Source organism: Pelophylax lessonae (genome assembly GCF_965119305.1).
Source record: "Pelophylax lessonae genome assembly, chromosome: 1".
Taxonomy (NCBI): Eukaryota; Metazoa; Chordata; class Amphibia; order Anura; family Ranidae; genus Pelophylax; species Pelophylax lessonae.
Genome location: NC_138768.1, coordinates 295,771,119 through 295,797,501, shown reverse-complemented (window position 1 = coordinate 295,797,501; position 26,383 = coordinate 295,771,119). Strand labels below are relative to the sequence as shown.

The 26,383-nt window shown below is 40.7% G+C and overlaps 1 protein-coding gene across 1 annotated transcript in view; it reads left to right on the top strand.

Moving 5' to 3' along the window:
• The window catches only part of CRYBB2 (crystallin beta B2), a 56,655-nt gene that overhangs the window by 16,379 nt on the left and 13,893 nt on the right, over positions 1-26,383 (top strand). Inside the window, exon 4 of the mRNA XM_082246172.1 lies at positions 6,635-6,767. Coding sequence (XP_082102298.1) covers positions 6,635-6,767 — 133 coding nt within the window. The remainder of the gene's footprint in view (positions 1-6,634; positions 6,768-26,383) is intronic.

The window sequence follows — 26,383 nt, the reverse complement described above, 5'->3', positions numbered from 1 at the left end:
TGCAGATGGATGATGTTGCCATGGTGGTGTCATTAGCAGCAATGGTCCATAGTGCATTGTGTCTTGGTAGTGTATCAGGTAGTCCCCCCGTCTGGGGGGACCTCAAAGAGGAAGTCCTGGCACTCCCCACAACAGGCCCAGGATGTGAGAGCCGGTGTCAGGGCTCCACACTCAGGACATACAGAGACCAAGGCATCTGTGATCCCAGTGTGGCACTCCGCTAGACCCCCTTATGAGCATGACACAAAGTCCAGTGTCCAGAGAAACATCATGGATAGCAGCTGATATAAAGTGGGGCCATGTCACCTGAGCTACAGGCTGTTTTACCTGTTTTCTACTGTTTTTCAAAATGTTGAAGACTTTTTTTTTTGGGGGGGGGGGGGGAGATGCAAGTAGCTGGTCTTGCCTAGGGCACTAGTAGTCTAGTCTAGCACTGACACTGAGTATGGCCCTTAACATCTTGTTATATGAATAATTGCCCTATAGATGGTGATATGTGGGGTTTAATGACTATGTTAGTATGTTTTATGAATGCTGGTTTGATGACATCAAAAATTTGTAAACTAGTCCTATTTTAAGTTACCAGTGTAACACTAAAAACCACATATAAAAATGATAAGGATAACAGAATGTTTGTATTGGCCACATTTAAGTAGATCTTTCTTGCTACAAATAATGTTAAAAATAATCAACCTGATATTAAATCCTAAGCTTTTTAGGCACTTTCTCTAGTTGATCTATTCACTTACTGAGCACACGGCTTCTTTATCTTCTAATCCTTGTCTATGTTCCAGTTTAAGTTGATGCTTTGACCCCTGCCCCAGGGTTCCTGCTACAGATGGCTCCTTTCCCTTTCATCATCCTATGGAGCCACCCATGCATTCAGGGAGTTGTTTCTCCTTACATTGTGTGCATCAATAGAAAAACACAGCCCCATAGCCTAGAATGGCAAGACAAAACCTTACTCTTCCATTCTCCAGGCTAACAGACAGGCTGGAGACTGCACTGTCGACTGCTAACTCTTTCCTGTGAAAACCAGAAGTTCAGAGAAGCAGCACTAAAGGCCCGTATACACGATAAGGAAATCTGTAGGGAAAATTCGTCCGACGACCGATCTGCTGATTTTCGTATTGTTAGTATGATGCTTTCGACAGTCAACTCCGACTTTTCGGCTGACAAAATCCTGATGTGCAGGCTATAAAATTTTTGTATTCCGTAATACAATGTCCGATTTTCGTCTCATTAGTACAGATTTCGACAGAAAAAAATCTTAAGAGCAAGACTAGTCATGCTCAGAGATGAAAGAACACATACAAAGCAATCCAACACATGACATCACTTCTGAAGTAGAATTCTGTCGTACGGGAAAATTTGTATGAAAATAACCTCTTCACTTTCCATATCAGACTAGCATGCCACAAAAAACGGACGACAGATCGTTCGATATTCTGATCGTGTGTACGGGGCTTTAGAGAGCAGGAGCAAGCAGCATTAAAATCTGTAAACTGCAAGTGCTGGGGTAGGAAGTTTAGCAAATAGTTTACTGGGAAATGTTGACTTTATAAAGAGCAATATGTTAAAGTGGAGTTCCACCCATTTTAGTAACTTTAGATGTATGTAATCCCCTTTAAAACTACTTTTACCAATGGAAACTTTTTTTTTGCTAGGAAATACCTTTTTTTCTTCTTTATTCATCCTCTCCTCACTTCCGGGTCCGGAGGCTGATAGGCGATTACGTCATTCGGCGATTCGCAAGGGCTGCTGGGATGTATCTCATGGGATGAAATCTTGCATTATTACACAGGTGTCCTGAGCTGTACTGTATGTATTGAATTGAGTCCGTGCTCTGCCCCGCCTCTGCCTCACCTCCTCTCAGTGAGCTCTAAGGGATATAATGCTTTCAGTCCTCGCTCACTGAGAGGAGGTGGGGCAGAGGCGGAGCGGAGCACGGACTCAATCCAATACATCCGAGTACAGCTCACTGAGAGGAGGCGGGGCAGAGGCGGGGCGGAGCACGGACTCAATCCGATACATACGAGTACAGCTCAGGACTCCTGTGTAATAATGCGAGATTTCATCCCATGAGATACATCCCAGCAGCCCTTGCGAATCGCCGAATGATGTAATCTCCGATCGGCGGCCGGACCCGGAAGTGAGGAGAGGATGAATAAAGAAGATAAAAAGGTATTTCCTAGCAAAAAAAAAAGTTTCCATTGGTAAACGTAGTTTTAAAGGGGATTACATACATCTATGTAATCCACGTTATTAAAATGGGTGGAACTCCACTTTAAGCTAAAGAATGCTGAGTATTTAATGCTACTTTAATTCTCAGTGAGTTTCTATTTATCCAAGTCATGGTATAGTCAGTAGTAGTTAGTCACATTAGGCAGGATTTATTCTGTAATGTTGAAGACATTTCACAGTTCATCCAAGACAGTTCTTCAGCTCTAATAAGTGTGAAGAACATACCCCAGCATTTATAGACACATGGGTCATAATAACCAGTATACTATGGACTATGTCATGGCAGATCTGGAATGACTAGGAAAAGATTGGGAGGTGTGAAAGTATGTGGAAAAACCCTGTTATAACTACATAATCCAGTCCCTTAGTGCTAGAAATTCTGCAACAGGTGTTAATCCTTCAATTTACATGTTGAAGGTGTGAATTGTTTTTGAATTGCTGGAGTAGAGATGTTAAAAAACATCCTCTAGGACCAATTCTCAGCAGCATCAACTCTTTCACATGTAACATCTTTAAGTATCTGGCTACTATTCTATCTCTCTTTGTTGGCAACACAGTGCACAGTATTCAAAACTCAGTGGGTCCTTTCACGTGGGCGTTCTACCCGGCGGACTCCATTTTGCTCAGTGGGGGATCAATTCCCGCTGAACAGGTGGATGGCAGGTCCGTCTCCACTTACTTTGCAGAAACAGACCTGTCAGAGCCCCGCTCTCCTCTTTGGGAGATCAGATGAAAACGGACCACCTGTCCGTGTTCATCTGATCCCATCCGATCTGATCCTCCAGACGGATGGAAAATAGGGTTACTATCTGTCTGGATTTCACAAACAGGATTGGATCAAATAGCGGCAGGTGTCAGCGGACATGCCACCGATGACATCCGTTTCCCCATAGGGGTGCATGGAGCATCCGATCAGGTCCGTCTGAACAACAGATCGGAAAGCCTGTGTGAAAGGGGCCTATGAAGATTTTGTACATCATCTTTTGAGATTCCAAGGAAACATGTGAAATGAGAAAAGAATCATGACAGCCAAAAAAATCTCAAGCAAGACCAAATATTCCCCTTGCTGGATCTTTGCCTCAACACCAGCTATTTTTTCGTACAATGATACCTTCTTTAGATAGAAATTTGGCTACACAAATATCTTCCAATGTAGATAACCATTGCTGTGATCCTGCAAATCAAGGAGGTGTAAAGGAGAGCCTTCAACTCATTCACTGCATGTGGATGATACTTGGATTAAGATAATAACATCTGAAGTAAATACTTTTAGTGAACACATCAATTCAATGGATCAATGTAATGAATAAAAACATCACGTTTACGAAGGAAGACACAAAGAATAACAAATTACTTTTTGATCTGCATGTATCAAGGATGGAAGTGACTTGCCATTAAATTCTACAGGAAACCTTCCCAAACAAATCAGTACCTGCTTTTTTGAAACCCGCCACCAACTGGAACACAAACTCTGGATTATTAGAACTCTGAAACACCCGGCTAAGTTGGTAACAACAGAGTATAGCACATACATACACAGGGAAAACCGCTCAGGTGTGTAGTGTCCAAAACATCCAAGTCGAGTGCTCATTAGATCCGCAATCCCGGCAGCTGTATTCATTAGAAGTAGAAAACTGCACTCCGACTTGAAGATGAATAAAAATATATTTATTGAAGAATCCAAAAATCCAAAGTAGACAAAAATATAAGAGACAGGGGACAAGACATAGTTGAAGCGTTTCAAGAAATTAAATTTGCTTAAAGCGGAGTTCCACCCTGGGAAAGTTTTTTTTAATAAAAATACCCCCGGGACAGTCAGGGCTAGTGCATTCCACAATGGCTAGCCTCATATCTGTCCCAGGTTGCACTTACCTTTTAGAAGAAATACTTACCTTGAAAATGTATTGTCCAGCGCTGCCATCTCAGGTGTGGGCAGCTTGAAGCCAGCGCGATCCTCTTCTGTGTCCTCTTCCGTCTTCTTCGGTTCCACGATGCACTGCACCGGCCCCGCCGTCACTTCCGGTGCCGCAGCGTCATCCCTGCACAGCTTCTGGGCATGCCCAGAAGCTGTTTAGCAAGGTATAACCGCGCCTGCACCGGAAATCTGACATCAGGGCCAGGGAAAGGCGCATTGATTCCTGGGAGCGATGACGTATATTATCTTCTAAACAAGGTAAGTAAAAAAAAAAAAATTGCGATTTGTTTTTCAGGTCACCCGGAGCAAGAAGATGGAGGTAAGTATAATTTTAGGGTGGAACTCCGCTTTAATCATAACTAACAGAGTATAAAGAGAAGGAGCAATGCCATTTCAGAAGTGCTTTAAAAGTGTGTGGCTACCCAGGCCAGGATTTTCCTAAAACATCCACAAGGACATTTTACCAAAAATGAAAGCACCACACCACAGCCAAGAGGTCCAGATACAAATTTATTCTAAAAAAGTCAGGTGGACAATCCAAAAGTAAATAACGCGTATCAGGGGTCCAAAAACACCCATTCCATCAGGGCTTGATTAAACAGAATGTGAATAGACTAGAAGTGAACTTAACCTTTAATGATATTTCTTTCAGTGTGATTGCAAGCACAGGCCTTGTCAGCATCTGGTTTGCCAAAAACACAGGACTCTTGAACAGAGGGGATAAGCAGAAGCTTTTATATCTAAAAGACCCAACACCCAAACACAAATGAAAGAGACAGTCTTTTCAGGACAGTGAGGATTTTAGTGAGCATTTTAGACAAAGAACAACTGGTTTGCAAGAGGCATGTAAGAGGCCATCTATATCAAAATGGAACAACCATTATTAAACTAGGTGTGGGGGCCTTCAAAATCCTTTGTCACCTACATCTGATGGCATTTTAACACATTTAGCCATGTAACTATTAATGTGTTTGTTACCCCAACACTTCATATTCCTGATGTGTGTCTGCTGTACCATGTACTTGTTTGCAAAAGTATCTGGTTTTCTTTGTATTACTTCCCTTAAGTGAAATTCCTGGTGATCTTGCCAGTCCCCCTGCTTTCCTATTTAAAATTGACCATTCTAGGCATGAGAGCACATTCTTCTCAGCATGGTCAGTTTTCTGGCTGGGCTGGGAGAACAGTCTGCTTGTCCTTAAATGGTCAAGACTTGCGCTAACACTCCCCCTCCCCCCTGCATAGTCATTCACTGGGAAGATTGGTGTATTACTGTTTCTCCACCCCTACCTCTCTGAGCCCCTTATACAGCTAGAAACAGATTATGAAAAGGGTATTTATAAATGTATTTCAATTTTTAGCTGAATGGGTTGTTTTACCAGGTAAGGTACATGCTGGAGTATCTTCCTGATACTCATTTAAACAGAAGAAGTAGCCTGGATAAACTGCTGTCCTAAGAAATTAAGGAACAAGAAATCAAAGAGACACAAGGATGACAGTTAGTTTATGAGATTTATTAAAAAAATATTCTCAAGTGAGAAACCTACTATGAAAAAAAACTGGCATACTATTCTTGCCAGTTCACCTGAGAGCGCAGACCTTTTAGCATTATGTGATCACAACTCCTCAACTTATCTAGTAAAGCTTACATTCTGTTACTGTTCTAACTTGTAGTGTGCCTGTAGATAAGGCTATTTTTGTGCCCTATGCAGATATGTTGCATTAAAATTATACTAAAGGCAAGTTTAAAAAATAGAAATACAGAATACTTTTTTAATCCCAAAGGGAAATTGGAAAATTAACAAACATTTCATACCTACCTACTCTGTGTAGTGGTTTTGCACAGAGCAGCCTTGATCCTCTTCTTCTAGGATCACCCACCTGCACTCCTGGCCCATCCCTCCTGCCAAGTGCCCCCAGAGCAAGCAGCCTGGACTCCAGTACAACCAACTACATGGATCAAAATTTGGCCGGTTCCTGCTAAACAAATTTTTTTTTTCGTCTATGGCTGGCTTTAGATTATTATAGGTGATTTATCCAATCACATACAAACAAAAATCCTATTTTTTTCAAAATTTCCTTTGCATGATTGTATATTTACTAAGCTAGGTGAGCATTCACTTTCCTTGATGAACATCAGCTTTTTTAACTGAACATTCTCTACTCCTTTAGTCTTGATTTTTTTTGAGAACGGGGAGACCTTATTCCCTTCGCTCCGTGAAAGTAAGGTTTGCAAGGTGGCATCTAATCATGTACCCAAGGTCAGCAACAGTTTTGTTTCAATTAGACATGAGGCAAAGCTTTAAGCCTTAGCCATGTCTTCAGGGAAGACTAGGAAAATAACTTTTAGCTAGGTCTCTGTAGACATATACAACAAAGTATTTCAGAATGGATATTAAATATTCAGAAGATTTCTTAAATTTCCTGGGCCTGGCTGGCACTACTATCCTGAAATCTAATTTTGCTTCTATTCCACAGCTGGGTAGGATATGAACAACAAAACTGCAAGGGAGAACAATTTGTCTTTGAGAAGGGAGAATACCCTCGCTGGGACTCCTGGACTAACAGCCGAAGGAGCGACAGCATCTCCTCCTTGAGACCAATCAAAGTGGTAAGAGCAAGACAATGCACATTTCCTATAATAATAATAATATAATATATAATAATATACAATAATATAATGAATTACATGCAAATAATAATAATTATTATAAATAATAATGATCTCATAAATAACAATACTTACAGCAGCAATATAACTGGGTTTCAATGTTTAGGACATGGAGGATTCAAATAATTCCGACTCCTCAGTAGCAATTGTAAAATCTATATTTTGTTAGGTTGAAAAAATATACAAGTCCATCTAGTTCAACCAACAGAAAAAATAAAAACATGGAAAAAATGTCATATTCCTAACTCTAATACCTATAGTTGATCCAGAGGAAAGAAAAAACAAACAAAAAAGCAAGATCCAGTTTGCCCCAACAGGGGAACAAATCTTTCCTGAATCCCCAGGATCAACTACCGCTGGTAAGTGGTTGTAAAGGCTCAAGTTGTTTTACCTTTATGCATTCTTTGCATAAAAGTGAAAAACCTTCTGTGTGCAGCAGCCCCCCTAATATTTACCTGAGCCCATCTCGATCCAAGGATGTGCATGAGAGCAGCGGCTCTCTTGGGTCACTGCCTCCTCATTGGCTGAGACAGCAGTGAGAGCCATTGGCTCCTGCTACTGTAAATCACAGAAAGTGAGCCGTTGAAGAGAGAGCAGAGACGGGCCCTATATGAATGGTCACACAGAGCAGCGGCTGAGGAGCGAACAGACTGCTTGCTATGGGGGCACTCGGCAGGAGGGAGGGACCAGGAAGGACGGCGAGGGACCCCAAGAAGATGAGGATCGAGGCTGCTCTGTGCAAAGACACTGCACAGAGTAACATTTAAAAGAAAAATATCTGCCTTTAATATCACTTTAAAATCCAGTTATATTTGTGCATTTAGGAACGTATCCATCAATTTTTCAAAACAATCTAATGAACTATCTGAAACTAGTTCTTAAGGGAGTCTATTTCACATTTTCACAGCTCTTACTGTGAAGAAGCCTTTCAGTGTGTGGACATCTCTTTTCCTCCAGATATAAAGATATGGCCCCACGTCCCTTGTAAAGACCTGAAAGTGAATAACTCTTCACCCAGTTCACTATATGGACCACCTATGTATTTATTTATGGTGATCACATCCCCCTATTTACCTCCTCTCTCTCACGAATAAATTCAGTTCCTCTAATCTTTCCTCATAGATAACTTTGTGAACTGGTGACTAAACCTGACCTGAATATTTCAGATAAGGTCATACTAATGATTTGCACAGGGGCAAAATTATGTCTCCTAAGTAGACATGTGCAGCTTGTTTCATTCCAAATAAATATTCAGACAAATTTTTCATTTTTCCGAGATTCGGATATATCCGAATTGCAGTATAAATGAAGTTTACCGAATGCTCAAAATAAGTCCTTCTTCAGAGATGCATCAATGGGTACTGATAGTTTCTGGAATATAAGTATATGCTACTAGTGGTCACACAATAATACACTAATGGTATACTGTATAGTGCATCTTTTATGTATCAACAGTATCATAGTACAGTGTACAATGAGCTACTGTTATACTCACAAAATTGAACAACCATTTTGCACATGGTAATGGAGTGCAGAGTAGAAATTGCTGAATAGATGAACGCAGTCAGGAATCAGGATATCCCCGTGTGTACGAGGAGAACGCCCACTTACCCCAAGGTAGAGTTGAATCACAAGGACCCAAGAGGTGAATAATTCATAGCTGAACCTGCGATCTGTGTCACACAACCCCCTCCCGGCCCCCACACACGTCAGTAAGCATGAGGCACACATTTAACCCATAGATCACCAACAGTGTTAACCCCTTCTCTGCCAGTGTCATTATTACAGTAACAGTGCATATTTTTAGCACTGATTACTGTAGTAATGTCACTGGTCCCCCCAAAAGTGTCAAAAATGTCAGTTAGGGGTCCGATCTGTCTGCCGCAATGTCGCAGTCGCCGCCATTACTAGTAAAAAAATAAATAAATAATAATGACAAATTTTCCCGTAAACGTGATAACTTTTGCGCAAACCAATCAAAATACGCTTATTGTGATTTTTTTTTTTACCAAAAATATGTAGCAGAAAACAAATTGGCCTAGAATCTTTAAAAATTTTGATTTGTAAATTTTTTGGGGGAATGTTATATATCAGAATGTGAAAAATATTGTTTTTTTTTTTCAAAATTGTTGCTCTTTTTAAAAAAAATTAAAAAAAGAATTTATAAAAAAAAAAAAAGAATTTATAAAAAAAAAAAATTAAAAATCGCACAGGTGATCGAATACCACCAAAAGAAAGCTCTATTTGTGGGTAAAAAAAGGACATACATTTCATTTGGGTACAGCGTCGAACGACCGCGTAATTGTCCGTTAAATAACGCAGTGCCGAATCGCAAAATAGGGCCTGGTCAGGAAGGGGGTAAAATCTTCCGGTCTTAAAGTTGTTAAAAATACGCTCATTGAGAATTTTTTTGTCAAAGACATGTAGCTAAATACATTTTGGCCTAAATATATGACAAAAATTTAATATATTGGATATTTTTTAACTGTCAAAGTAGAAAATGTCAATTTTTTCGCAAAAATTTTGCTCTTTTTTTATTAATATCGCAAAAAATGAAAAGTGCAGAGGTGATCAAATACCACCAAAAGAAAGCTCTGTTTGTGGGAAAAAAGGACGTAAATGTTGTTTGGGTACAGGGTTGCATGACCGCGCAATTGTCAGTTAAAGTCACGCAGTGCCAAGTTAAAAACAGTGGCCTGGACGTTAAGCAGGAAAATCCTCCGGGGCTAAAGTGGTTAATTAAGTAGTATTAGCTATCAGCTGGCTATTTGGAAGGTGGATGCGCCCGTCACCATGGGGACGAGCCGCGTCCATATCGGGTCCCCCCGGCAGAGTGACGCAGGCTTTAGGATTTATTCACACTAGGTCATTGGGCTGTGTTGGGCATTGGCTGAGAGCGCCGACTGGATGCCAATCAGCAGACCTTTTTCGATCCTGCCCCTTCGACAGAAGCAGGACATTCAGCCGGCTTCTGTCGGATCGGCTGCCGTACGCACGAGCCGAATGCCGGGCAGTGGCGGCCAGTTCAATTGAAACCGTACAGCACCAAACAATATTCGGCCCGTATCGTATGTACAGGGCTTTAAAGATAAAGCTTTGTCTGGAGTTTCACTTCTACTAGCTAATTGATATGTACCAAAATCTGGACAGTTGCTCTATATCACTACACTGTGCACATCCTTATTTGCAATCTCTTACTGCATAAACCTTTTTGTATTTTATGGTTTGACATGCTTAAGTGCCGGTTCACACTTATGCGCTTGTACTGCGAATGCTATGCGTTCTAAATAGTCTCCAATCGCATGCATTTACAAAATTCATTGAATTCGTGACACTCGTTCACATCTATGCGTTGCGATCCAGATGCGAATGTGATGCGATGATAAAAAGGGTCTTGTGCGAGTTTACAGAGTTGCGTTGCGAATTTAGTCTCCATAGACATCAATGTAAATCGGTCTGGACTCGCATTATCAGTTCAGATATGTGCGAATTCTTATGTGCGAATTTTTATTTTTTGTTTGATTTTCCCCTCAGCTCCACCCCTCCTGAGCTTAATTAACATAATCAACGCAATAAAATTTTCATTACAATCGCGCTGGTACTATAAAAACACAAGGGAAACTCGCACTGCAAATTCGCATTGCAAGCGCAAGCGCATAAGTGTGAACCGGCACTAAGACCTTCATAGTTGGATATTGTTCTTCCCAAAGGGGACTAAATGCAGCACTCATTTATTACCATCTGCTAAAGTGCAAAGCCAATATTAGAACAACAGTACATTCATCTAAACCATTGACTCTTGTTTGTAGTGCACTACACAGAAACTATTGTTTAAGTCTGGCTATTGTGTGTTGTTGTCACAGGATGCACACTTCCCTATTGTCCAGATGAGTTTATTGTTCAAAACTTTTACAACCGGTGCAATATTATGTTCACAGTGTTTGTCTGGTATTTTCTAGCAGTGCTGTCTGCATCCACTTACTGTATGTTTTGAAAGCCTTGCTATAAATGGACGGACACAACAAATAAGAACCTTGTGCCCATATATATATATATATATATATATATATATATATATATATATATATATATATATATATATATATATATATATATATATATATATATATGTTTATACAGTATCTCACAAAAGTGAGTACACCCTCACATTTTTGTAAATATTTTTTTATACCTTTTCATTTGACAACACTGAAGAAATGACACTTTGCTACAATGTAAAGTAGTGAGTGTACAGCTTGTATAACAGTGTAAATTTGCTGTCTCAGCACACAGCCATTATTGTCTAAACTGCTGGCAACCAAAATGAGTATACCCCCTAAGTAAAAATATCCAAATTGGGCCCAAAGTGTCAATATTTTGTGTGGCCACGATTATTTTCGAGCACTGCCTTAACCCTCTTGGGCATGGAGTTCACCGGAGCTTCACAGGTTGCCACTGGAGTCCTCTTCCACTACTCCATGATGACATCACAGAGCTGATGGATGTTAGAGACCTTAAACTTCTCCACCTTCCGTTTGAGGATGCCCCACAGATGCTCAATAGGGTTTAGGTCTGGAGACATGCTTGGCCAGTTTATTACCTTTACCCTCAGCTTCTTTAGCAAGGCAGTGTTCATCTTGGAGGTGTGTTTGGGGTCGTTATCATGATTGAAAACTGTCCTGCGGCGCAGTCTCCGAAGGGGATCATGCTCTTGCTCTGCTTCAGTATGTCACAGTACATGTTGGCATTCATGGTTCCCTCAATGAACTGTAGTTCCCCAGTTTCGGAAGCACTCATGCAGCCTCAGACCATGACACTCCTACCACCATGCTTGACTGTAGGCAAGACACAATTGTCGTTGTATTCCCCACCCGGTTGCTGCCACGCACGCATGACGCCATCTGAACCAAATACGTTTATCTTGGTCTCATCAGACCACGGGACATGGTTGCAGTGATCCATTTCTTTAATTGCTTGTCTTCAGCAAACTGTTTGCAGGCTTTCTTGTGCTTCATCTTTAGAAGATGCTTCCTTCTGGCATGATAGCCTTGCAGACCAATTTGATGCAGTGTGCGGAGTATGGTCTGAGCACTGACAGGCTGACCCCCCCACCCCTTCAACCTCTGCAGCAATGGTGGCAGCATTCATATATCTATTTCCAAAGAAAACATCTGGATATGACGCTGAGCACATGCATTCAGCTTCTTCACAATCCAATGACCCAAGCGCTCACTCTGATGGGGATGACAGGCGTGCCACTCTCCTCAAGCAGGGAACTCCAAACATAGGCACATAAAAGAAAAAAGGAGGCACAAGCACCTAGTGAATTACCTGTGGACACCTTTAAAAAGTTTATCAAAATGCCAAAGACATACTCACAGACATGAAGAGTAAAATCGCATATAGAGAATCCATCACATGAATTCAGTATAAATTTTGTCTGCTGAAAGAGGGACCAGCTCTGAGGAAGGGAGCGTGACTCCTGAAATGCGTCAGCAGTCCAATTACAGGGACTTGTTCATTTCCACATGTGGTGGATTCTCTATTGCAATTTTACTCTTCATGTCTGTGAGTATGTCTTTGGCATTTTAATAAACATTTTAAGGGAGCCACGGGTAATGCACTAGGTGCTTGCGCCTCCTTTTTTCTTTCATATGACGCAACTTCTTTAGTCCACCATGGCGAGGCCAGTTCTGAGTGGAACCTTTCCTGTTATACAGCTGTATGGTCTTGGGCCACCGTGCTGCAGCTCAGTTTCAGGTTCTTGACAATCTTCTTATCGCCTAGGCCATCTTTTTGTAGAGCAACAATTATTTTTCAGATCCTCATAGAGTTCTTTGCCATGAGGAGCCATGTTGAACTTCCAGTGACCAGTATGAGAGAGTGAGAGCGATGATACCAAATTTAACACACCTGCTCCCCATTCACACCTGAGACCTTGTAACACTAACGAGTCACATGACACCGGGAAGGGAAAATGGCTAACTTGATCCAATTTGGACATTTTCTTTTAGGGGTGTCCTCACTTTTGTTGCCAGCGGTTTTGACATTAATGGCTGTGTGTTGAGGTGATAGCAAATTTACACTGTTATACAAGCTGTACACTCGCTACTTTACATTGTAACAAAGTGTAATTTCTCCAGTGTTGTCACATGAAAAGATATAATAAAATATTTATAAAAATGTGAGGGTTGTACTCACTTTTGTGAGATACTGTACACGTATATATACCTTGTGCTCATATAATTTATATATATATATATATATATATATATATATATATATATATATATATATATAAAATAGATTTTATTATCATATACAATTGGTCCACAAGCCAAGTTGTCATTTATTGGTATTAAAAATTACCTTTCCTTTTCAAAGTGCACCCGCTGTAATTTTCTGTAGAGTTTATTGCAATATGGCAACCTGGAGTTGCTGTACTGATCGCCCTGAGAAATGTAATTTTCTGCTTGAGCAATTGGCTCACTGATTTTCCTAGAAGTCTGCTTTAAGATAAAAGTCAGATTGTAGGCCCAAGAGATAAATAATTCTAAAGGGATGCCAACAGTGCAGCTTTTTCCTTGTAGAACACTTAAAGGGCTCTTTCAGATGGGGGGCACAAAAAAAACCCCCACTCTCCGACAACCCATCCAAATTGTAACAAGACAGCTTGATAAGGCTATACACGTTATGAATGTGATGTCTTGCTTTGGGCTGCAGAAATTTTAACTCAGAGTGCAGAGTATGACAGGCAGCACCGCCTGTCAAATGGGTTCCTGCAGTTTACAATTTAAAGATAATAATAATAATAATATACATAAATAACAATAAAAAAAACAAAAAAAAAAATAACAGATGTTTCGGAAGCATCAGCAGTGCCTCTCCAATTCTGAAAGAAGCCTAAAGCCACAGTACACACAGGCCAAATGTCGGCGGCCCGTGTGTATGGCAGTTGGTCTTGATGGAAGCCGGCTTCTGTCGGATGTGCATGCTGGAAAAACAGAGGCTGACTGCCTCTTAATCAGCGCTCTAAGCCAATGGCTAAGAGCGCTGAGCGGAGTGTTTTAGCAAGGGCGCCGTCCTACGGTCAGAACACAATAGCTCAGCGGTAGGAATCTGCTATAAAATTTGTTAAGATCCTTCCAATAAACATTGATCATTTAGAAGGGACTTTTTTTTCTGAACAAAAGTGGGGTTACACTTAAAAGTGTTTTTGCGCTTGTGCAGCCAAATTTGAATAACGCCTACTTTATATTTGTTACATGTTCTCATTCATATAGTATAACTTAAACGTTTTTTTTTTTTTTTTTTAATTGCTGCTTACATTTTACATGCTCTTTTCTGATAACTCCAAAACTGAACTTTTGCTCTGCTATAAAGAGGGGGCTGGGGAGTTATTGCTTATGATAATTAACACTGTCTGTACTGTGGCGACAGATTGCATTATCAGTTATAAGCCAGATTTAAACCCTGTATGTCTTAACAAAGGGTTAATGATCTAGAAACTGGGCTTCTGCAATGGACTTTGTCAGTGGGGACAGAATGAGTTTTTGTTCTTTCAAATTACTCAGAGTAGCTTGCAGTCCTTCTCCAAACAATTTTTTATTATTTTTAGGAATTCTATGTAAATAGGTACACAAAACAAACATATAGTGTTTTTTTTTTTTTTTTCAAATTTGACTACGAAAGTGGAAACACATTTTGAAAGGTTACACAACCAAACATGCAGATTAACTAAATATTCTTAGATATAAAAGTTAAATATATGGCATATCTTATCATATTGTAAAAAGTATTGCCAGAAAGGTTAGTGTACTTCATTGCCATTTAAAAGCAAAAAGGCTAAGCAGACGCTGATCGAATTTTTGCAACATGAGACCAATGGGTAAGTTGTCACAAGAACATAGTGAAAGCTCTATTCATTAGAATATGAAAAGTGTGATGCCCTAGTACACGTGCATTAGGGTAGACTTCTTTTTGTCAAAGATGTCATGTGATTAATATTAATTAAAGTTGATATAAATCCTTATGGAATGACATTTAGTAGCTTAAAGGAGAAGTGCAGCCAAAGCTTACTTGGCTGTACTCCTCCTGTGAATCACAGGAGTGTAATTCGTTCTGCACTCCTGTAACCTATTTTCAGCAGACAGCGGGCTGAAGTCCTATGTCTGCTGACATCACAGAGCTGGTCCAGACTCGAGCAAGAACGCGACCATGTAATCGGGATCTGCCCACATGCCTGAACCGGCACCTGGCTCAGTCTCCCAGCAAGTTCCTGAGAGCCTGAGTTGGCCGCTCCCCGCCCCTCCACAGCCCAGCGCTATGGTGAGGGAGAAAGGGGCAGAGCAGAGAGCTGATAGTGAGCACCTCTCTGCTCGGGGGAGCTGTGAGAACCCAGAGATCAGAGGTGTTTGAACAGCCAGTTCTCAGTGTTGGAGCCTGCGGGGACAGATTGTTAGATATAACCTTTTGGGGATAAACAAAGTACAGGCAGACAGTCTGTTGTTTCACTGAACACTGCTTTGTTCGGAGCAGGAACTCGTTTATTACTTTTTGTGCATAGACAAAAAACATGAACTCACAAATGTAACACTGCCATCTAGTGGTCATACAATGTAATAGGCACACAGTAATGACATACAGTGGTTGTTGCTGATTAAATACAAACCTTGTATGCTAACACCCCCACCCCAACAACTACTATCTATGTCAATCCCATTTCTGATCTAAGATCCACAAATCTGGTTCTAGCTAGTGGCTTTGTCAAAGCATCAGCAATCATTTTTTCCGACTCACAATACACAAGTATAATCACTTTATGATCAACTAAGTCATGAATGTAATGATGTCTGACATCGATGTACTTGGTTCTTCCATTAATTTTCTCACTTGTTGCAAGCTTAATGCAAGCCTGATTGTCCTCAAATAAGACGGTAAGTTCTGATGTTGCTTCTCCAAGATCCTTGAGTAATTGCTGTAACCACACAACTTCTTGACTGGCATAAGCTGCAGATATGTATTCAGCTTCTGTAGAGGACAATGCCACTGACATCTGTTTCTTGCTGGACCATGATATAGGACTGTCTCCAAATTTTAATAAGTAACCACTTGTGGATTTGCATGTGCTGTGATCACCTTCCCAATCGGAGTCCACATATCCTACGAGGTTTAAACTACCACTTGCTGACAGTTTCAAATTTAAGTCTTTTGTCTGTTTCAGATATCTCATAACTCTTTTGATCGCATTCCAGTCTCTTTGACGTGGTTTATCAACTCGCCTGCAAAGAAGAGACATGCTGGCTGCAATGTCTGGACGTGTAGTGGTTGCAATGCAGAGAAGTGCCCCCACTGCTTGTCTGTATTGTTCATTGGATGTGAGAAGATCATCTTCTCCTTCTAACTTTGGATAGACTGTATCCATAGGTGTGCTTGCTCCTTTCGCCTCTGTCATGTTGAATTGCCGAAGAATAGATTCAATTTTTGCACTCTGATTCAACAGGAAACTTCCATCTTTCTCACGCTGGATGTCAATTCCAAGATAATATGTCACTTCACCTAGATCTTTAGTTTCAAAGTGCTTGTTGAGTACCCCTGTTAACTTTGCAATTTCATTGTTGTTTTTGTGAGCAATGATCAGGTCATCTACATAAATTAGCAGATACATCCACTCAGTGTCTACTTGTTTAGCATATAGGCACGGATCAGCTTTGCTTCTTGTAAACCCTTCATTTAGTAGAACTTGATTAATCTTCAGGTTCCATGCTCGAGCTGATTGTTTAAGGCCATAAAGAGATTTATTCAACTTGCAGACAAGATGCTCTTGTCCCTTTTTCAAATATCCTTCTGGCTGTGACATGTAAATTTCTTCTTCAATATCACCATTAAGAAAAGCTGTCTTAATATCGTGATGTTTCACAATCATTGTACGCATGGCAGCCACTGTCATTAGTGTTCTGAAAGTACTTTGTTTAGCAACTGGAGCAAAAGTAGCATCATAGTCCTCACCGAACTTCTGTGAGTAACCTTTAGCAACCAGCCTTGCCTTCTACCGACAGACTTTCCCTTCAGAGTTACATTTGGTTTTAAAAACCCATTTACATCCTATGGCATGTTTACCTTGAGGTAGCTCTGAAAGTGTCCATGTCTGGAGATCTTTGAGTGATGTCATTTCTTCATCAGCGGCTTTATTCCATACTTGTTTCTCATGCATTGGCAGTTTCTGCATCTCTTTCCATGAACCTGGTTCAGTTTGAACAGCTCTGCGAGCTATGTAAGACAAACGTTCAGCTGGAACACCTTTATTGATTCTGGTCGATTTTCTGACTGAAGGTATTTCCGGTTCAGTTTCAGGTATTAATTCTTCTGCAGAAATTTCTATTTCTGTATCACTTTCCTTATTTTCTTGAGTGACTGATGTTGATTCTTTCTCAGTTTGAATAGTTTGTTCAAACTTTGAGCACACAGAACTTTCATCAATAATTACACTTCTGCTGACTGTTACTTTGTTCGTGTCTTGATGTAAAATCCTGTATCCTTTTTGAGATTCACTGTACCCTACAAGTACACCTTCTTTTGCACATGCATCCCATTTTGTACGTTTTTCTTTTGGAATGTGTACATAAGCTTTACTTCCAAAAATTCTGATGTGTCTTAAATCTGGTTTCCTTTTGTTCCACAGTTCATATGGAGTTTTTGTTGTTGCTTTTCCCGGCAAACGATTTTGAAGATAACATGCAGTTGTGATAGCTTCTCCCCAGTATGTAGTTGGCATATCAGCATCAAAGAGGATGCTCCTCCCACTTTCACACAGTGTGCGGTTCATTCTCTCTGCAACTCCATTTTGCTCTGGGTTATATGGAACTGTTGTCTGGAACATAATTCCATGCTTCCTGAGAATGGCTTGTGTTTTACCACTTGTATATTCTGAGCCATTATCTGTTCGTAGTACTCTGGGCATTCTGCCAAAAATAATATTTACTTGAGCGAGATACTCTTCTAATTTCTCTGGCACTTCATCTTTATTGTGAAGTAGAAATACTGTGGTATATCTGGAGTAATCATCAATGAAGGTCAGGAAGTACTTTTTCTTTCCTGGAGTCATAGTTTTCATTGGACCACAAAGATCTGAATGTATTAAGTCCAGAGGTTTTTGGGATTTGCTGTTGGTCTGCTTGGGAAAAGGTGTCCTTGCCATTTTTCCTTTAATACAGCTGGTACAAATCATTATGTGATCACATGGATTAATCTTAATGCCACTTGCATAGTTATTCTCAACTATTTTCTTTATTGTATCAGAATTTCTGTGCCCCAATCGTCTGTGCCAAGTGTGGATGCAGTTTGAATGTTTATCCTCTTTGGCTATTTTAACCATTTCACTGCAGTTCAGCTGATACAGTTCATCTATGATTTTAGACTTTGCAAGCAAGCAATCCCCTTTTGTTATGATACAACTGTCACCCTGAAATGTGACTACATTGCCTTGGTTAGTGAGTTTCTTTACTGACAAAAAGTTGCTTTCAAGATCTGGCACATACAGAACATTCCTCATATGGATCTTTTTAGTGATATCTGGAGAGATAGGACAGTATAGAAAGCCATCTCCTATTCCCACTGATTTCATAAATTGTCCATTAACTGTAGTTATCCCTTCTGTTTTGCTTTCATCAAGCTGAGTGAAGAAACTTCGGTCATTTGTCATGTGACTTGTAGCACCTGAGTCCACACACCATGCTTGCACAGAGGTGACACCATTTTTGGATCCGAATGCATACTCCTTTGTTTCTATGACATTCTTAGCTTGTTGCAATGCACTATGTTTTTGCATTCTAGCTTTCCAGATTCTACAATCTGCTTTTAGGTGTCCTGGTTTCTTGCACACAAAGCATTCCCGTTTTTCTAGCTGCACGTTACTGTGTTTATTTTTGATTTTTGTCTTTAAAGCTGTCTCTGAACACACACTCACATTACTCATGCTTTCAGTGTTGCGCTTGTATTTATCCACAAGCTTGCCTTTAACATATTCCAGTGTCAGATCATCATCTGGACGTGCATCTAGTGCTGTGACAAGTGTCTCATAACTTTCAGGAAGTCCACTTAATAACAGCGCGGCAACATGGAAATCTTTTATCTCTTCTCCAATCCCTCTCAGTCTCTCCACCATCTCTAAGGTCTGTCTTATATAGTCCTGCATGTCCTGGTCTTTCTGTAGCTTAGTCTGATAGAGCTTTCTGATTAAATACAGTTTATTGCTGAGATTAACTCTTTCATGTGCTTTCTGTAACTCTTCCCACATGTCTTTAGCAGTCTGACAGTTACATATATGTATGATTTGATCATCATCTATGCACAGGGAGATTGTGCTCTGTGCTTTCTGATCTCTGTCTAACCACTCCTCTGTGGGCTGTCCAGGTCTTGGTTCATTTATACATTTCCACGTACCTTCTCTTATAAGCAGCATTTTCATCTTGAATTTCCAAGATTGGTAGTTCTGATTTGTCAGATTTGCAATGGAGAACTTCGCTGAGGGGATGGCAGCAGCCATTTCTGCTGTTCGTCTTTCTGTTGCTGTCTCCTGCACTTACTTGCTTTAGCTCACTCTATCTGGCTATATCCGGGGGTAATCTGTATTATATCCTGGGCTTCTGTAACATGTCCTGGGCCCATAACCTGTTAGATATAACCTTTTGGGGCTAAACAAAGTACAGGCAGACAGTCTGTTGTTTCACTGAACACTGCTTTGTTCGGAGCAGGAACTCGTTTATTACTTTTTGTGCATAGACAAAAAACATGAACTCACAAATGTAACACTGCCATCTAGTGGTCATACAATGTAATAGGCACACAGTAAGGACATACAGTGGTTGTTGCTGATTAAATACAAACCTTGTATGCTAACACAGATGCAGCATCGGACCGATGCTGCATCCACCTAGGTAAGTATGAATCTAAAAAAAAAAGAAATTCCCATACTTCTCCTTTAAAGTAGAACTATAGGCAAAACTTGTTTTTTTTGCATTTTGGATAGAATAATGGAAGGTTATAACCCCTGTAAGGTTTATGTTTGCCATATTTGTCCCATTGGAGAGATTTACTTTCACTTCCTGTCCCATAGCCTAACAGCAAGTGAGCGTAAATACCTGCAAATTAAGGGAGACTCTTGGGGACCCCCAGGTCCCCAGAACTAGTGTCCCCTTCAGATCTCCCCATTTATTACCATTATGGGGTCAACCAAAAATCTGAGATTTTCTTTTACTTTAATTTTTACTATTATTGGTAAGCAGGACAAATAGAGAGGGTGAATCTCCCTAATGGGACACAGACAGCAACAAAAAATGACAGGTGTTCTAATCCATGTACCCTCCATTTAAAACTAAAAAAAAGGTTTTTCATTTATTAATACTTTAAAGTACTGGGAATCAATCCCCATTTATTTAAAATAAAATATCTGTTTTAAATAAAATAAAATATATTTTTTTATTAAAATAAAATTCTAAGAAGGGTTGAACCATTTACTTTTCCTGGAGAACAAGTTGCTCCAAGCTCTTTTCCGTGCTGGTCATCGTATGCACCTGGTCACGAGATTTCTAGTGAAGAGGAAGATCAGAGCTCATAGTAGCTTATCCTCCCCTTCAGCGGGTATCACTTCATGACCAGATGGCTAGGTTTTTGTCTATTCGGGCAGTACCAGAGGAAACACCTCAAATCAAACTAACAAAATCTGTGTGCAAGTAAAGAAAACATAGATCTAGTACTGTATTATCAAGGGTTGGAGAAGTTGCAGTTAATTCTAAACCTAATCCTCTGTGATATCCCCAGTCAAGAGTTGATATTAAATGCACAGGAGGAGTTTTCAGTATTGGTGCTAGTTAAAGCTATTCCTCACTTTCTTTATGCAGCAAGCAGTATTTGGTTAGGTGACTTAGGGCCATTTGCCATGGGCAGACCGATTGGGTCTGCCTGCCAATTTTTCAAGCAGACCCGATTGGACCCTCTAGTCTCCTCTATGGAGCAGTTGGTGTCACCTGACATTCGATCTGATCCGGGCTGCTAAAAACAGGCAGATGGGGATCCATTTCCCATCCATCTGGCGTATTGGATCGGATGGCAGTCGGGTGTAAACAGACAGGCAATCTAACCATCTGTAAAGGACAGCAGGCTGTGTCTTCTCAGCTAAAACTGACAATACAGCTAAAGTAGTTTAACTGCTTCCGGACCGCCCCACGTATACTTTGGCAGGGCGGCCCTTCAGCCGAAATCTTGTACCTGTACATCATTTCTGTTTCTGGGTGTGATTAGACACAGCGGGAGCCAATCAGAGGGTCCGGTGGACCCGATGTTTGCTGGCACTTAGCGATCATTCCTGAGAGAATAAAAAGCAGATATCCTCGTGCTTATGGTAAATATAAAGTGATAAATAAATTAAATGATATTGTGTTGTAGCTGCTGCTGAAAAATTAAAGTGCTAGTGCCTTTAGTGAAATGTAAACCGTGGTAATCAGCACTGCTAAATATATTCAAATATAAATAAAGCATACAATAAATAAATATATCAATATTATACGTGTACAACAATAAATACTGTATGTTGCCAAAGTCCTTGTGCTCTTAAACAAATAAATAAATCAATAAATGAAGAATAAATAGATGAATGAATAAATGTCCTTTCTTGTGCAAATGGCAGATGAATAAATACAAGTGCTGCTGTGCTCCACTTCTGAGAAAAAAGTGCTTGTGCTCCCCCTTGTGGTTCCCTACTTACCAAAGCCAAATGTAAGTGAAGCGGGAGGAAATGGTCAGATCTCTCTGCTGTAATAAATAATTCTTATGGAGCCAGACTTGTACGATGATATAAGTTGGAAATATCCTTGAATGTAGATATAGATGTTCTTCTGGGCCCTTGCTAAAACAAAAGGTCAACCATAGTGAAGTACATCCAAAACATTCTTTATTGGGTCAAAGAAAATGACTTACACAACATAAATGGAAAAGACAGCAGTGCATGGCTTGGTGGTTACTGCTCTCGCAGCGTGCATTCCACTGGCCGGATGTGGCGTGATACGCTCAACCAATCGCTAGACGCGTTTCGCCCTCCCCTTTGGGCATCATCTGTAGCTTCACTTACATTTGGCTTTGGTAAGTAGGGAACCACAAGGGGGAGCACAAGCACTTTTTTCTCTTGTATTTATTCATCTGCCATTTGCACAAGAAAGGACATTTATTCATTCATCTATTTATTCTTCATTTATTGATTTATTTATTTATTTAAGAGCACAAGGACTTTGGCAACATACAGTATTTATTGTTGTGCACATATAATATTGATATATTTATTTATTGTATGCTTTATTTATATTTGAATATATTTAGCAGCGCTGATTACCACGGTTTACATTCCTGAGAGAAGCAGAACGGCGGCCTGTCAGAGGGAATGATGGAGATCCTGTGTTTCTGCTAAGCAGGAACACGGATCTCTGTCTTTCCCCAGTCAAAGCACCCTCCACACAGTTAGCAAGCATTCCCAGGGAACACATTTAACTCTTTGATCGCCCCCGATGTTAACACCTTCCCTGCCAGTGTCATTAGTACAGTGACAGTGCATTTTTTTTAGCACTGATCACTGTATTAAGGTCACTGGTCCCCAAAAAGTGCACCTTAGTGTCAGATTTGTCTGCCGCAATGTTGCAGTCCCGCTAAAGTCCCGCTGATCGCCACCGTTACTAGTAAAAAAAATAAAATAAATAAAAATTCCATAAATATATCCCATAGTTTATAGACTTTTGCGCAAACCAATCAATATACACCTATTGAGTTTTTTTTTTTTTTTTTTATCAAAAAACATGTAGACATACAAATTGATGAAGAAATTACATTTTTTTTATTGGATATGTTTTAAAGCAGAAAGTAAGAAATATTTTTTTTTTTTTTTCAAAATTGTTTTTTGTTTATAGCGCAAAAAAAAAAAAAACCACAGTGGTGATAAAATGCCCCCAAAAGAAAGCTCTATTTATGGGGAAAAAAGGACACCAATTTTATTTGGGTACAGCGTTGCACGACTGTCAGTCGACAATTGTTAGTTAAAGTAACGCAATGCCGTATCGCAAAAAATGGCCTGGTCACGAAGGGGGGTAAACCTTCCGGAGCTAAAGTGGTTAACCACAAACTTACCTACCATGGTAATGTTTATAGGTGTCTTGGTAGTCAAGCTTATGGCTGCAACACACCTCATAGTCACTTTACTTCATTAAACTTCATACTCTTCAGCTCTGTTGAACATGAAGGTATTTGTAGTTGAAGAGTTGGGGGATAGGGGAACCCCACGGGATATACCAGATGTTGCCTTGTTAGGGGAAGCAATGCAGCAATAGTCACTGAGACCTTTTTTTAACCTGTCTGTTTGCTGATCTACCCTGTGAGATAATAGCTGGCAAAATTGTGAGTTGTGTCACCTAGAATATCAGCTACACGTGTTGAGGGGCTCCAGGGTTGATGACTAATGTGGTAAAATAAACAATTTGTTTTCTCAGGATCCTAATAAATTATGTTCTTGGTCCTGGAGCCCTAGGATCTATGCCTTACTTGGTAGCCAGATCTCGTTATTAGCCTCAGTTGTGCACAGGCCTTTGATATGTGAGCTGAATGAAGCTTAGGGCTCTCTTTCTCTCTTGCTCTCTCTGCTGATGGAAGCTGCTAATAGGTGAAAAGGTTGACTGCTGACAGAACACTAAAAAGGTACAAGTGCTGCCTGTTTGTTTTGGGAAACCCATTAGGAGACACCCTGTTAGTTAGGAACCAACATGATGTTAGTTAGTTTATTTTTTGCTGTGGATTTGTACAAAGTGCTTCTGCATTAAAACTGTTTGTTTCTTTATCGTACATCAAGGGACACAGAGCCATATTCATTACTATATGGGTTATACCCCACCTATAGGTGAATAGACACTGGCAACCAATCAGACAGGAAGTCCCCCTCTATAACCCCTCCTACACAGGAAGTACCTCCGTTTTTCCGCCAGTGTCTTAAAGTTGATTGTCACAGTGGAGAAGCTCTCCACACTTTTTTATGTTTTTTCAAAGAAAAAGAAGAAAAGATTATGCTACAATCCCCGATCAAAGATCTCTGAATCTAAGGGGTTAGCAATCAGATTCATCCAAAAGCGTCAAAGACTAAAAGGATGGTACCTGGGCTTCGGGAAAGGAAATACAAGGTTTTTCCTGTAATGTTGTCCTTTTTAGGCACTGGACCCTGGGATATGGACCCTTGGTAAAACCAACCCAAAAGGCGCTCTGGCAGGGTACTCTACAGGTCCAAGGGAGTGGCCCCCCAAAAACAAGGGGACCCAGTCCTTGAAGGTCAGGACAGAAACTCATCGTGGTGGGTGAAGATTGGATTCTTGTTACAAGACAGAATCCTGCGACAGGACTGGTAAGTCCACTTTAAAAATATTTGTAAAAATATTTTTATGCACTGTTCCTTTTAAAAGATAACAGATACCGTGTGCCATGTTGGTCTCTATAAAGAGACAATAGGGTTATTAGCTGTGTCAAAGCACATCTTGTTTGTTTAAACATCTTTTGCTCTACCTGTGCAAAACAGTAGGTGTATCAGCTATGTTAAAGCACACCTTGTTTGTTTAAACATATTGTTTTCACCCTGTGATGATCACCTGCTTAATCTGCTTTCACCGTTATTTGACGTACATATTTTTGCCTTGGTGCAAAAGCGCCCGTGCATTCATCCTCCTAAAGCTCCAGCAATGCAACGCCTTTAGTGGTGTGTCTGTGGCGAAGGATTGTCCGTGCATGTGAATTTTCACCATTTAGGCACAAGTGTATGCATGAAGCCAGTAGTGGCGTGTCATGATGCGATTGGCATGCATGTGGAGGTCACATAGCACGCCGCGCATGCGCAGTACAAGCACAAACGGCGCGATTTCTTAAGGAAATGTTTCCAGCATGCAAGCTTTTGTCAGAGGCTGGAGGGGACACAGAGCAGCAGCAGCTGAGTTGTGTGAGTCACTGTGGGTGCATTTTTACAGGCACGGTCTCATTCTCTTACTTTGGGATAATCAGTGCTGTGTGTGATAAGCTGTATAGCTTGGCCCCAACCTTGAGTACACTAAAGTTAGAACCTCAAGTTTGTCTTGCCTAAGAGCAATATCCTCCCAAGAAAAAAGTGGGGGGCACAGCTGGAAGGGGCACTGTGGTGTCGCCAACAGGACTTGAAGATCCTAGTCGTGCTTCCTCTGTGTTTACCTTCCCCAGAAGGGCCAGAGGCGACTAGCCAATCTGACCTATTGTGGTTGTCAGGCATAGTAGCCACATCCTAGTGCTTCTGCCGCAGCATACGTCATCAAGGACAATTTGTCATCGGCGTTGGCCCGGCCTTGAGGGTAAGATTGCTGGCATGATTGCAGCATCGCAAGGAGGGAGGAAAAATGTTGGATCCCTCTCACCTGAGCTAGTTCAGGATTGGACAGAGGATGTGGAAGAAGTAGCTGTAAATGACCCTGTAGAAGGTCAAGCTGAGGTTTCCACTTCTAGGGAGTCAGGACCCGAGGAGTCCTACTCGGCCACTCAATCCCAGAGATTGTTGATTCACTTTCTCACTGAAATGGTCCAGTTTGGATACAAATGACCTCCCTTAGAGATGTCTTAAGTCTCTTTTTTCTCTCTAGGCTCATTGCGCCCTCCTCATAGTCCTTATGCTTTTTCCTTACAACCGCTCTTGGAGCAGGTAATGTATGCTGATTGAGATCATCCTGATAGGATTTCTGTTCCTCCCAAAAGGTTTTCACTATTGTACCCTATTTCTTGTGGAAAAATTCACAGGAAAATGGAGTATACCTTCTGTGGATGCTGCCATTTCTTCTGTTAACAAAAGTTTAACTTGTCCTGTGGATAATGACCAGGTTTTCATAGATCCAGCTGATGAGAAGTTGGAATCTTTGCTAAAGGCCTACTTTGCTGTTGCAGGGTCTGCGAGACAGTTAGCAGTAGCAGCTATAGGAGTTTGTCAGTCTTTGAAAGACCGTATTAAGCGAGTTTACAGGACCATTCCTTCTCAAGGAGAGTTTGTGGAAGATTTGACAGATCTACCTTGCACTTTATGTTTTGCAGTGGATGCTCTTAAAGACTCTATACAACAAATGTCACAGTTTGCTCTTTTACCAGTGCATATGCGCAGTATCCTAAGTCTAAAAACTGGTCTGTGGAACTACCATATAATAAGTTGCTTGCTGGCTTTCCCTTTCATGGAAAATGCCTATTTGGTGATGATCTGAATAAATGTATCCAAAAGATTTCAGGGTGGAAGAGTGCGTTGCAACCTATTAAGAGGAAAAGCAAACGTCCTTCTTTTAAGATTCCCAGCACTAATCCCAGGCAGTTGTGAAGGCCCCAGCAGTCTGGATCTAGAGTGAGGCAGAAGGGCAGAAGAAACCCTAGGCCCAGAGATCTACCAAGTCTATCTCTAAGCCAACGTTGTGAAGGGGCGCCCCCACTCAATCGGGTTGGGGGAAGGCTGCTACGGTTCTCGAAGGTCTGGGTAGAAATGA